Below are 13,702 nucleotides of genomic sequence, written 5' to 3' on the forward strand. Positions count from 1 at the left end.
TATTCCATTTGCTGTGCTCAGTTCAAACACAGACACACAAATACTCCATTTTTATACTTTTTCACACACTCAGTGTCTCAGCATACCTTCTGAGGCTGACTAGCTTCAGTGTAGTATTCTCATCCACCACTAGCGTGTACTTCATGGAGTCATAGGCCAGTCCATCGTCTTCAATCTGCTCCCTCAGAGCCAGATCTTTCTCACATAGTGGGAGGTCATGGTCAGGTAAAGGATGGTCTTGCACACTGGAATCAATAGGTGGTGAACTGTCAAGCTCTAAGTCACTACCCCGGTAGGACTGCTTCCTCAAGCCACCTAGGAATGGGTAAGAGTCTCCGTCATCCTCCTCTTCGTCATTGTCTGTGGAGTAGGTGAGGCTGAAGCAGCGATTAGTCTGGGCAGTGGGTATGTCCAGTGTCAGGCTGTGTTTAACCTCGGTGATACGCTCCAGAGAGGCTGAGGAACGGCTTGTTGGCCTGGGCTCAGTCTCTCGTCCTTCGTCCTTGTCGCTGACCACACTCTCACTGAGGCTCGGTGAGTCCAGATCCTTTCTACCCTCAAGCATCATCAAGTCATTATTAGGCTCTTCATCCTCCTCTTGTCTCCTGGCGTTCTTAGATAGTTTGTCTGTGAAGTTCTTCAGGGAGTTTATATCTGTGGTTCCCCTCGCGTTGTTTGCACAGTGGTCCAAGATCAATGGGGTTATGGTTTCACCAGAAGGGTTGTTCATATACAGACAGGGACTTATCACTGCTCCTTCTTTTGAAGTATCCATGCCCTTCCTCCTCTCTCCTGGCTTCATCATATTCTTTCTGTACCCCTCACCTTCCTTCTCTTCTTCCGCGGATCCCTCCAATTCTGATTCCTTCTCTTGGTCCTCATCATTGAAACCATCTCCCTCTCCAATATCTGAGGATGGTGAGATGGTGTCTGACACAGACACTTTCCTCTTGAAGCAGTCCTCTGGACAGCTGATTGGGTACGAGCCCTCTGAGATCATCCTGTTTACCAGGTTGCTGAGCAGCCACGGTGAGTCTGAGTTCTCACTCAGGTCGTCTTCGCTTTCTGATTCGGAGTCTCCCTCACTGGTTCCATCATATTCATCTGCATTGGGCATTAGCCTGGGTCCCACTGGCAGGTAGAAGGAGCGTTTGAAGCTCTCAAGACTGTGGTCTGGTTCTATCTGCAGCACCATCTGTCTGGACAGGGTGTCCTCACATTGTTGGGCTGGAGGCAGAGTCTCATCTGGATCAGCCTGGTGCTCAAAGGACAGCTCATCGTCCACATTCTGCAGCCCCATCAGAGCTTGACCATCGTCGTAGGGCACAGGAGGTAAGATGGGTGAGTCGACAGGGGATGGTGTAGCAATAGTAGGTGAGGGTAGAGGCGAAGGAGAGGGAAGAGTAAACTCTTCTTTGATTGGGTCAGGCCGGCCCAGGAGTAGAGACTCTTTGAGTCCCACAATGCCACTGTCCTGCTCTAACTCTGTATCCAGGTCCAGTTCCTGGTCTGATGTAGGCGAGCTAGCCTCCTCAATGGAGTTGGTGAGATGCGACGAGCGTCCACTGCTGCTCTCATCACTGGTCAAATCCAGCTCTGTCTCTGAGATAGAGGAGATCATGTTGGAGACCACAGGGCCTCCACAGGCAAATGCTGCCTCCAGCTCCCCTTCAATGTCAGAGTCAGAGCCTGGAGAGCTGAGGTCCTTGTCCTGGTCTGAAGTCGTGTAACCCTGCTGGTTCATATCTGCTATCCCTGGGTCTGAGGATGGAGAGGTTGAGTCGTTAGCCGCTGCCTCCAAGGCAGAAACAGCTGCATCTGAACTGTTGGAATGGGCATCTGAGCGGCTGGAGGACACATAGCTAGAGAAAGAGGCGGGCTCAATGGAGGGAAATTCCACATATGCCGACCTATTCTCCTTACACACCATGTCGTACGTCTCCTTACACATGAATTCCACCTCAAAGTCTTTTTCCAGCTCCTCATCGGACAAGGGTGTATCGGCGTCGTTGGCTCCCATGGGTGCAGTGGATGACAAGCAACGACTGGTTCCATCGGGGTCTAGGTCATTCTCAGGCTCCACACCTGACTCACTGGTGATCGTGTAAGTGTCGGTGGCACGCCGGTTCGAATGTTTGTGGTTGTGGTCACTGTTGAGGTCGTGGTCAACCTCTGTGTCCGAACACTGGGAGTGGTCCTCTACAGAAGGTACTCTGGTTGTCTGAATTAATGGGTCTGCCTTTGGCTCAGTGACGTCACCAGAGCGAGGGTGGGTCTTGTGTTGACCAAATGAGCCTGTGAAGATTAAAGGTGTGGAGAAACAAGAAAGGCCATGAGAGACCGAAAATACAGGATGACATTAAGGAATATGGAGAAGATGATGTAGGGAATGCAAAAAGTCAAAGGTATCAGGTCAAAAGAGTTGTGGAGGCAATATGGACAATTAAAAAGAGAAGATTAAAGAAAAGTATCAAAGAGACATTTTTCTAAAGTTCATAATCAGTTTAGAAAAAGACAATGTGGGATGAGCAGGTCCAGCAAACCCTTCATTTAGAAAATAAATAATTTGGTAACCTAATGTAGACTAGTGCAAATGGATTTGTAAGAATCAACATGACAGTGTTTGGCTGAACAAACACTGAACAAGTCAAATTCACATCACATCTCTTCATTTCACATCACGGCACTAAATGACACTGATGATAATGGAATGAGCTCTAAGCTTGCCGGGCTGGCCTTTTTGTTACCGTATTCGGGCCTCTCCCGCCTGTTGCCCTCCATGTCGCAGAGGAGGGGCCTGTGAGGGGATTGGGGGTTCCCGCATTCCCCTCCCTGTTTTGGTGGAGTACCTTTGGTCTGAGACCCTGGTGCCTGGGAAACTGGAGAGGTTGGGCACTGGCCTGTCACATGGCTACCATCCTCCAGACACGAGTGGGTTGGAGACAGACGACCTGCAGGTAGAGAAGATATTCATTTTAGATGTTATGCCTACAGTGTCAAGATTGGACCTTATTTTACACAAGGCAACAATAACCTGCCTATCTGGGACAATCAATTCACAAATGAAAAAGTTGAAAAACAAAAAATTCAACAAACTTGAAATACTTCAATATCTAATGTGGTGTGCATTGGTTGTTGTGGCAAGTTATTAAAATATCTGCCAAGAGATAATGAGATCGGTTGTGTGTGTGTGTGTGTGTATGTGAGTGAGTGAGTGAGTGAGTGAGTGAGTGAGTGAGTGAGTGAGTGAGTGAGTGAGTGAGTGAGTGAGTGAGTGTGTGCATCTCTCTCAGTCCACGTCTAATTTTGCATACTGCCGCACCAAACTGCATGTGTGAATTAGTTGGTAATGGTAACATCTGCCATCAATTTTATTGTTTTTTGCAGCAAGTCACAGTCATGCCGTTGAGACGGAGCTGAGACGGAGATTAAGTGATTCAAATGAGAGCATGTCTGTTGAGTGAGATGTGCGAGTGAGAGCGCATTGTGGTTTGTATTAATTCAGTCTAACAATTCAACAGTGGTCGTTGCAGACACTCCTGGCAGAGATCTAGACCCAACTGACTGCATCATTCTAGTTTTTTATGTTTAATTGTTTCTTTCTAAATGCCTCCCTTGAGCAAATCCATGTAAAAACCATTAAAGGCAAAGCTTTGATGTATGCTATACAGTATTCCTGATCAATGATCGGGACATAGCTAATTCCATATAGTGTTGTCCAGATAAATTAATGAATGTTCGGTGTAACTGTATCCAACGTATGAAGAATGATGTAGCACCGTAATCCCTGTAACATGCAAATGTTTAACACTTTTCCAACGATTAACCGAAATCAGCATCTTGTATGGTAGACTAACAAATTAATTAAATACCCAAATCTATCAGAGATAATTGATTGTGTATTTACCCTGTGAGGTCTTGCGTAAAGAGTCCTGCCAGCTTCCTTTCTTTGGGGACAGACTGCTGTTGTTGTTAAGTGAATCCTAATGAGAAGAGAGAGAAGGAAATATTCAACAAAGTTGTACAGTACAATTACAAAGACTAAGAATTAAACTTAATCTGTGTTTCATGTGTGTTTAGGACCACAGCTTCAGGCTGCTGACCTGTGACACAGCAGTGGTGAGGTTTAGTGTGGTGGGCCTGCTCTTCAGTGTGCCAAGAGTAGGGGAGAGAGGAGGGGAGGCAGAGGGGGACGGGGGTGCATCAGGGTCAACCTCTTCATCTTCGTCCTCTTCCTCATCATCTTCGTCATCTTCGTCGTCAATCATCTCAAACTCTTGGAAGTCGTCCTGGAAGGAGCACACTGGTCGGTGCATGTCACTCTTCTCCAGAATGAGGGAGTCCTGAGGCCCGAATAGAGAGGGTGAGAGAGAGACTTGTAATTGGGTACAGAGGATGAAATAGAGGATGCTTTATGCTTTCCAACCCTCAGCATATTTAAGACAAATTAAAGCATCTCCTGCCCTGACAGCAGAGGGGAAACTATTATGTTGTGAGCCAACACAAAGGAAAAAAACTGCTACCTTCTATCCACTGTACATTACTTCCATTTTAATTTAAAGGCTTTGCTAAGAACTGGCCTGTCTGAGAGATGAATAGAACAAGGAGAGCACAGATGGACAGCATGCGCAACACAATGTTCTTTGATTACGCAGAGGGCATTTGTAAAATACAGACACACACATAAAAGCACTGTAGTGGGCAACACTGCAACAGAGTTCACATAAGCAGCCACAGCACATTTGGCTGATGTTTTTTCATGCAGCCTAGGGGGTTTTGTGTGTGTGTGTGTGTGTGTGTGTGTGTGTGTGTGTGTGTGTGTGTGTGTGTGTGTGTGTGTGTGTGTGTGTGTGTGTGTGTGTGTGTGTGTGTGTGTGTGTGTGTGTGTGTACACCTGATTACATGTATTTGAGTACATAAGACAGAAGCTAAGTGCATGCTTCAGACTCCCCATGAATAGATGAAGGTGAAAAGGTTGAAGCAATGAAGTCACTAAATACAAAGCAGAGCAGAACAATAGAGTAGTCTTGAGGATGGACTATTTTGAAGAGAAAGGAGGGAGAGATAGTGTGTGTGTGTGTGTGTGTGTGTGTGTGTGTGTGTGTGTGAGTGAAAGACGAAGATGAAAGAGAAACATAGGAGGGGCAATGAAATGAGATTGGATCAATCTGAAATCTCTCAGGTTTCAGCTGGTTTACCGGAAAGCACTGAAGGATTTTGAGGTTTAACAGACCACACCTCCAAGATCGTTTGTATGTTGCAATTTAGCTGTGTAGCTTTTATGTTGTCCAGATACAAGGTGTATTGATGATGCAATGTCTAAAAAATAGCTTGTTGATACACATCTCACACTGGCTGCTTATCATGGAAGAAGAGGTAATTGCACTGTCGAGGCAAAATTGGTCACATAGCTGCTTTGTGGAACTGTATAATATCTCACCTAAGTTCAACCTTAGGTGAGAACTTAGAGATGGGACGATATGATAATTTCATGTCATGATTATCCTGATAAAATAATTGCAACTCACAATGTTATTCTGATGTTCATCAAAATATGCTTACAACTCTCTTAAATTACTCTAAAACATACTGGAATAACCTAACCATACCTTTTGTTGAGAAATAAATCTTTTAATTTATTACATCACCTTTTTTTAGTCAACAATGTTTTTAGTGGGAAAAAAAGAATAATTCATAAGGTCCCTTGCATTAAAAATCATTAACGAATACATAAAAACCAACAACATTGTGAGAGTCTGTTCTTTCTTACACGATTTGGTGAAATTGACTAAACGGATTCAGGCTCTCTACCATGATAGCGAGCTAGACAGCTTTTTCAAGTCACTTGTGATGCTCACAATTATCCCACTAATAGAAATTTGCCACAAACAACTTATAGTGACTGTTTTTTTATCACGATCCGTGATAAAATCAGTATCGTCCCATCCCCTACTCACACTCATAATAATAAAAATTGCTACATCATCGTTTACATGGGCACTACAATAAACATTTCTGGCTTTTTTTTTCCTAATTTGAATTTGACAATGAAATCAATGATTGATTTTTTTGCTTTGCAGTTTGAACAGCGCAGCAGTTTCTCTGTATCTGAGTGCAGTCTCTTTAATGGCTGAATCAAAGCTCACCCTCTCGCTGCTCCAGTACAATTCTGCTGACATCTGGTGCATCCACTTTATGCCACACCAACAGATACTAACACTCAATCTATTACCGAGAGAGTTCACATGAATATGCATACTTATATCTAATTAACATAACTATTTTTCTGCGATTAAGCTTGTATTGTGTATGTGTGATGTCTCGTGCTATTCGTTAAGTTTTTTTTGTCTTTTCAATGTTTCCTGTTTTTTTGTAACGCACCTCTCCTCTCGTTTCAGAGTCTTCACTTCCTGCCTCTGTGATTGTCTGCCCCTGATTAGATCCGCCTTTGTCTAATCACCGAGAACTCCCCAGTGTATTTTACTGATGTGCTCCGCTGTCTCTTTGCCCGTTTGTCTTTGTCCCCCATGTCAAGCGTTTCAGTGTTGATTTTCCTGTTTTTTTGTGATCTCTGCCTTTAGTCCTGACCATGTTTTTGCCTCATCTCTGCCTGAATTGTTTGCCTGATTACCTGACGTATATCCTGTGTAGCGAACCTGTTTCTGATAAGTTAAGTCTGTTTTTCTGCACCTTATCCTGCTCTCTGGGTTGTGCTTTTGAGTCTTGTTTTTGCCTTTGGTTCCATGAGTTGTAACAGTATGACTGTATATTGAGAAACCTTTCAGACAATCATCATAAGCATTCTTGCTTCATAATCTACTGTCAAGATTCACAACGCTGTTTCCTCAAACTGACCCATTATAATCCATCACTGGGGATATGTGAACTATAACACAGTGAAAATCCAGACATCCATCAGCGAGGTTGTGGAAATGCCACATCTGCTTGGGAGAATAATCTGTCAGGAGACATCCTTTGGCGAGGCCACCTGACAGACAGGCAGGAACACTTAAAGAAAAAAATTGAGAACTATAGATGAGAGTTGTGTGTTGGCGAGAAGCGATCCACATGGTCTCTAGTTCCCAAGGACATCCCCTTCAGCCCTGTGACTGTCCCTCCTCTGTCACCCAGCAGACTAATGCAGTCATGCTCTCCGGATGGCAGGGGGAAGTGTTGGGAAGGAGTTTAGTCCTCTTGCTGAAACAAGGAAGGAAGTATTGGAGAGCACAGCTGCAGTCAATAGAAATTAAATTATTCTAAAGTTAAATGGTATTCCATGTATCATACGCTGACAAGCCCAAACGCATACAAACTGTACTGCTCCACGGTCATAGACACACTTGTGGGTTTTTTTTAACAGCTCTGCGTATGATTAACATTTATACAGTAATTTCAGCTTTTCAACAGCAGCTCAATAGGGCGGTGTCTACCGATTCTGATCAGTCACAAAAAAGAATCTAATTGGCCGACCACACGCTAATGGGTCATTTTATACTACTGCTTCTGCTGCTGCACATAGTGAGATGACAGCTCCACTGTACAGCACTGTCCTCGGCACTGGGGAGAGGAGAGGCTTCGAGTTGAACTGCGGGGCAATCTTCCTTGATGAGAACACAAGCTGGCTTTGGACAGACGAGAGAAAAAATCTGAGCTTGTGCTTTGCAAATTAACTGGACGCCAGGGACTCGTAAATCTTAGTGGAGACTGAGAAGAAAATGGTCTTTTTTTTAAATGTAAGATCTAACATACAGCAGGGTCTACTGGAAGGGCTGTAGATTGACCATGAATGCAATGATGCCTGGTTACTGCAGATATGTGAGAGTTATCTGTTGTATTGTTGTATCAGAATACACTTGCCATGCCATTAGTCTTGGATCACTCAATAATGGGAAAATGGAGTTGATTTACAATAAATTAAATCTATGCTCATTGTTAATTTAGCTCACATACTGATCATAAATGAAGTCATACCTTCATATTCGCTATTATTGCAAATGTATCTCCTACATTTGTTTTGTTTGTACAATGATACTATAAATTGTGTCTGTGTGTGTGTGCCCACGTAAAGCCCATTTACCAAATGTGGCTCGTCATCTGGGTCAGTTGTATGGCGGAGTGTATGACAGATGTCGATTAGCCTCCTATTAAAGGAGACCACCTAGTGAGTGATGACCTCCATCTATCAGTGTATCTCTCAATTTCCACATTTCAAACTAGCAGCACAGCTGAGACACAGACACCACCGCTCTGTCACATACTGAATTATGCATGCACTCATGGTGTTCAATCCGGGCTCTGGAGAGACAGAGATGGATGTTAAAGAGACAGGAAGTGAAGAATCAGGGGCGAGATGCGGCAGAAAGCATCAGGGCGTGTGAGTGTGAGTGTGAGTGTGAGTGTGCGTGTGAGTGTGAGTGTGCGTGTGAGTGTGAGTGGGATTTAGAGGAAAGATTCAGAGACAAAAAAGGGGAGGGGCTCCCTCTGTTGTGGTCTCTCTGCTTGTTGATATGCTGGGTTTAAAAAAATATTAAAGGTCAGGAAAAAAAAACAAATCACATGGTTGAAAACACATTGTCAAACTTAATCCCCTCTGACATCATGGAGAAAGGAAAGCCGAAGCCAGAAATGCAATAGCATTTTGGCATTTGGCCAGCAATTACCATATCCTCAGAGATATATAATCAGACATTGAAAACAAACCCATGTAAAAGATCTTTAATTGCCTGCCTTCTGCTCAGGATGCTGGGATGGGCTATTTTAAGGCATCATGTGTGTGAGTCTATTGGTTTTTGTTCACGTGTTTGTGTGTGTGTGCTCCTGTCACAGAGTACTGATCTAAAGAGTTATGCAGATTAAGACCTGAACCCCATAATGAATTGGAATTAATCAGAGTTGGGGATTGGGGCCGGAGAATAATCTCACTGTTTAGTTTGGCGGTTCTTCATAAACATCAAAGACATGCCGCCCAGTATGGCTGAATCATACTGACATAAAAACGGGAAGCCTCTCTCTTCATCAGCAGAGTGCGACACACAACGGAGGGACTACTGCTGATGATGAGTGTCACCCACCCTACTGATGCAGGCAAAATCAAATACCATGTAAAATACCTGCACAAAATTCTCTGTCTCCCCTTTCATTCTCTGTTGTACACGCACACACTCAGAGGGCAATTGGGTGTGTCCTATCCATCCCATGTCAGCAAGATTACTTCCTCTGGGCAATGATGTAACGTAATAAGGACAGACACTATCTCTGCTCTGTGCTTTCTTGTTTTTGAAGAGAGCAGTCAGGCCTCTGCTGATGTGTGTCTGATTTGTGTGTGTGCATAAGGGAAATAGGGAGGGAGGAAGGAGGGTGCAGAGGCCGCTGATGCATGGTTTACTACTGTATGACCTCTCCAGCACAAGAAAAAAAAAACACCCTTTATAGTCTATCTTTCTCTGGAGGTCTCCCAACATGCTACGCAAACACAGCTTTGTTACAGAAGGGTTCGGCTTGCTATCCATAATGTGTTTTGTTGGTGGATTAAATTGGAGGGAGCTAAATATCTAGCACAGAGCTTAAACCCGACCATCCCTGAGCTAAATCCCCATTCCCAGTCACCTCGGCAGAATGAGAGAGAGAGAGGGAGAAAGTGAAGCAAAGCTTCTACGGGGAAAGGGAGTGGAGAGGTGGTAGAGAACAAGGGAGGAGGGAATCAGAGCTCTGTCTCTGAGCAACCCTCTGCATAGCAGGGAGGGAAGGGAAGACACATGGGAGGGAGGGAGGGAGGGGGAGGGAGGGGGAGGGAGGGAGGGAAGGAGGTTGTCTCTGCATAGCAGCAAACTGCACTGGGTCACCCACCCTCTGCTGCAGCTGTGGCTCCACGCCACCACCATAAAACATTTACATCCCACAGGATGGAGAGAGACAGAAAGACAGAAAAAGAGAGAGAGAGAAAGGATATGAGATAATGGTTATTAGAAATTGTGTAATTACGGTCTAAGCTGTTCAGACATGTTGGATGATACAACTAATGACTCAATTATTTGCATACACTTCCTAACACAGTCATTTCAATAGGATGCTTAGAAGTGCTACTTAGAATTTCTATTATATGCCAAAGAGTTTAGTGAATCTATGCAGTATGTAATATTAAGGTCTGTATGATTATCAGAGTACATGGAGAACGCTCCACTCTGTTCACCAAAGCCATGCATGTTTCTGATTTTGGCCCTGATATTATAATATGGTAAACAAGGCTTATGGTCATTACTGTGATGACTGCAGTTCTGGTAGCTTAGATAAAAATCCCTGAGCTACAGAGAGGCTTACATAAGATAACTATATGTAAATAAGCAGTTCTCAACACTAAACAACTATACAAATCAAGTCAGTCTCTGTCTTTCCTTCTTTCATTCATCTGAACCCTTGTGCCTCACTTAAAAAAAAAAAAATCTAAATTGTTTGTGTCAAAAAACAGCCATACATTTTTTTTATTATTTACCAAAAATTGCTAAATCTGGTAAAAATTGTAAAAACTCCTGGGCTCTAGACTGAAAGCCAGACATAAAATAAAGCATTATCTTATGCTGCAATGGGTCACGTTTATATATCTATGTCAAAGACACATGAATCAAAGTAAATGAAGAAAAAAATGCCAGGAGAACCACTTGCTCTAGGCTTATGTTGCCATGTAGACACATACACATGCATCAGCACAAACACACACGCACCCTGGCACACACACAAACATACAAACACACACACCCACCTACCTATAAAGCTCAATAGCCTATAATGTTGAACCTAGGAGGTATATTATATTATACTTAGTTTGAAAGCCTGCGTGTTCTTGTTCATGTGCGTCCATGTGTGAGTGGGTGGGTGAAGGTGTGTGTATTTTTATTTGTGAGGCAGAATGAGACAGGTAGAGGGAAAGAGACAGTAAGGGGGGGATTGTGATCTGCAGTTATACATAACATAATTTCTCTAGCTGTGCATGCATACACACAAAAACACACACACTTATTTCTATATACATACACACACATCAGTCTGAGAGGCAGAGAGAGTGATAGAGACATTGAGGGGGAAGGAATTGTGACTTGCATTACAATATAATGTCTATACCTTTAGCTTCTCACACACACACACACACACACACACACACACACACACACACACACACACACACACACACACACACACACACACACACACACAAACACTTATACAGTACACACTCACACATTATTTTTTCCATACACACACATACCACTCTCTGATGTCCATAACAACACGAATATATTATTTTAGTTGTATACATTTGCTACAAAGCTCCATAATACCGCTGCAATGCCCCTAGTGGAAATAGCACATATTTTCCCCATAGGGCAAACATGAGTAAATAGCTCAATATGGTGGAAAATAATAAAAATTTCAATTTTGAAGCCAGAGCTCTAGATTGAAAGCCTGAGATAATAGAATGTATGCAGTTAAACTGTTATGGCTGTGGGATATACATTTGTGGTTTGATGGGTTTTAATGGGGACATTTTTTGTCCCAAAGGAGCTGAGTGTTTGTATTTTTGCTACACAGTTAGTTATAGACTTATTCTAGAAGCTGAGGTTGAACTACCAAAATTTGGAAAAAACTCACAACCTAACAAAGTTGACATTTGCATTAACACAGACACAAAAAAATGAAAAACCCAAAAATGTCCCTAGTGAGGCACAAGGGATCCCATATTTCAGATATTTCTGACTAAAGCTTGCTACTACATTTTTTTGCCTGTATTACCTGCAGATTTATGCATTAATGATCTACTGTGTGATAAGAATTCATCTTAAACAACTGTAGAGGAGCAATACAGAAAAATATCCATATTCCATAAAGTTTACAATACATACAATATTCCCACTTTGCAAAGAGTAAAACAACATGCACTGTTCTCATGTAAATTTTTCGTTTTTGCAAAAGATGCGAGGAACTGTCAAATTTCAATAAAAGAAACAACGTAACAACAAAGGAGGGGCCCACCTTCTCATATGGATCCGAGTCATAGTTGAGTCCAATCCCACAGTCATCTGTGATTTCAGAGAGATCTTCATCATCAAACTCCTCCAAGCTGATGTCGTGGGCTGGCCTGGAAACACATGAGAGACAGTGCAGTCACTACATTTCATTACATTACATTACATTACAGTCATTTGGCAGACGCTTTTATCCAAAGCGACTTACAATAAGTGTATTCAACATAGGTATTCAAGAGAACTACTAGTCACCAGAAGTCATAAGTGCATCTCCTTTCTTAAATAGCATCTAAAAGCATAAACCAGAGCAAAAGTATAGTGCAGAAGCAAATTACTACGAAGACAATAAGTGCAACAAACTAATACGAATGCAATAAGTGCTACGAGGAAGGCTCAGGGTAGTACAATCAGGAGAGACTTCAATAAAATTTAACAATAATTTATTACACATGCATAAGAATGAATAGTACAAAGTCTTTGGCTATTGGACTCCATGGCCAAGCCATGTATCAGAGGGGCCGAACGCTGAGATCAGCTAAGCACAATCCCCCTGGAGTCCAGACACTGGTGGTGGTGATTATGATTCAATTCAATTCAGATTATGTTGTATAGCCCGAAATCACGAATACAATTTTGCCTCAGAGGGCTTTACAATCTGTACACATGCGACATCCTCTGTCCCGGAACCCTCACATCGGCACAGGAAAAACTCCCCTTAAAAAAACCTTTAACAGGGAGAAAAAAAAAGAAACCTATGGGAGAACGACAGAGGAGGATCCTTCTCCCAGGATGGACAGAATGCAATAGATGTCATGTGTACAGAATGAACAACATACCAGAGATACAACACATTCGATGTATATGACATAATGATTCATATAATCAGAGTAGTAGCAGAGTAACGAAGGAAAAAAAAAATTAAGACTACTTATAATACCAGCAGCAATGACTATAGTAGAATTTAAATAAAGATATAGGGAATAGTATTAGTAACGTGACTAATAATAATAATAATAATTGAAGTAGCAGTGGGTGTCAGCCAGGTCCCAGCAGGAGGCACGACCACAGTCCAGGTACCACAATGATTTGCAGAAACTGCGAGGCGAGAAAGCAAAAAAGGGGTTCAGGGTGGAACATAGCCAATATGCGTAATGGTACAGGTAATAGTAATGTGACTAATAATAATATAATGGTAGTAGCAGTGGGTGGGTGTCAGCAGGGCCACAGCAGGAGGCACGACCACAGTCTAGGTACAGCCACGATTGACGATGATGAAGGGACTTCCTGCAATCCTAATGCTGCCTGTGCTGACGACTGGCGGTGACTGGGGTGGAGGAGGGTCACGTCTGCAATATGCTGAAATGACAACTGACCGCAGCCGAGAGCATATTTTTAAACTCTGACAGCAACGATGTGATTGGCTAAAGGAAACCATGGCCGAAACTGGTTGGTTAATTTTATGTGAACGCCCCCCCACCCCCAATCACCTGATAGAGTATTCAAGGGGATGATGAGTATGAACAGGAATGTAAAGCTAGTCTTCCTGACTGAACTTTCGCTAAGCTTCATGTAGTGAGGAAGAACACTCATGCCTGCAATATGCCTGTTTCATCGCTGAGCGCACCAGAGGGGAACTTCTCATTGAATTATGCCCACACACTGAGACCTGCTCTAACTCCTGGCCT

At 43.1% G+C, this 13,702-nt stretch overlaps 1 protein-coding gene across 1 annotated transcript in view; it reads right to left on the bottom strand.

The window, feature by feature from the left end:
- mapk8ip2 (mitogen-activated protein kinase 8 interacting protein 2) overlaps window positions 1–13,702 on the bottom strand; it is a 28,509-nt gene that overhangs the window by 3,779 nt on the left and 11,028 nt on the right. Inside the window, exons 2-6 of the mRNA XM_054619773.1 lie at window positions 12,025–12,130; window positions 4,104–4,343; window positions 3,908–3,983; window positions 2,748–2,951; window positions 87–2,295 (exon numbers count right to left, since the gene is read on the bottom strand). Of these exons, the coding sequence (XP_054475748.1) occupies window positions 87–2,295; window positions 2,748–2,951; window positions 3,908–3,983; window positions 4,104–4,343; window positions 12,025–12,130 (2,835 nt within the window). The remainder of the gene's footprint in view (window positions 1–86; window positions 2,296–2,747; window positions 2,952–3,907; window positions 3,984–4,103; window positions 4,344–12,024; window positions 12,131–13,702) is intronic.

The sequence above is a fragment of the Anoplopoma fimbria genome, chromosome 19, assembly GCF_027596085.1.
Source record: "Anoplopoma fimbria isolate UVic2021 breed Golden Eagle Sablefish chromosome 19, Afim_UVic_2022, whole genome shotgun sequence".
Taxonomy (NCBI): Eukaryota; Metazoa; Chordata; class Actinopteri; order Perciformes; family Anoplopomatidae; genus Anoplopoma; species Anoplopoma fimbria.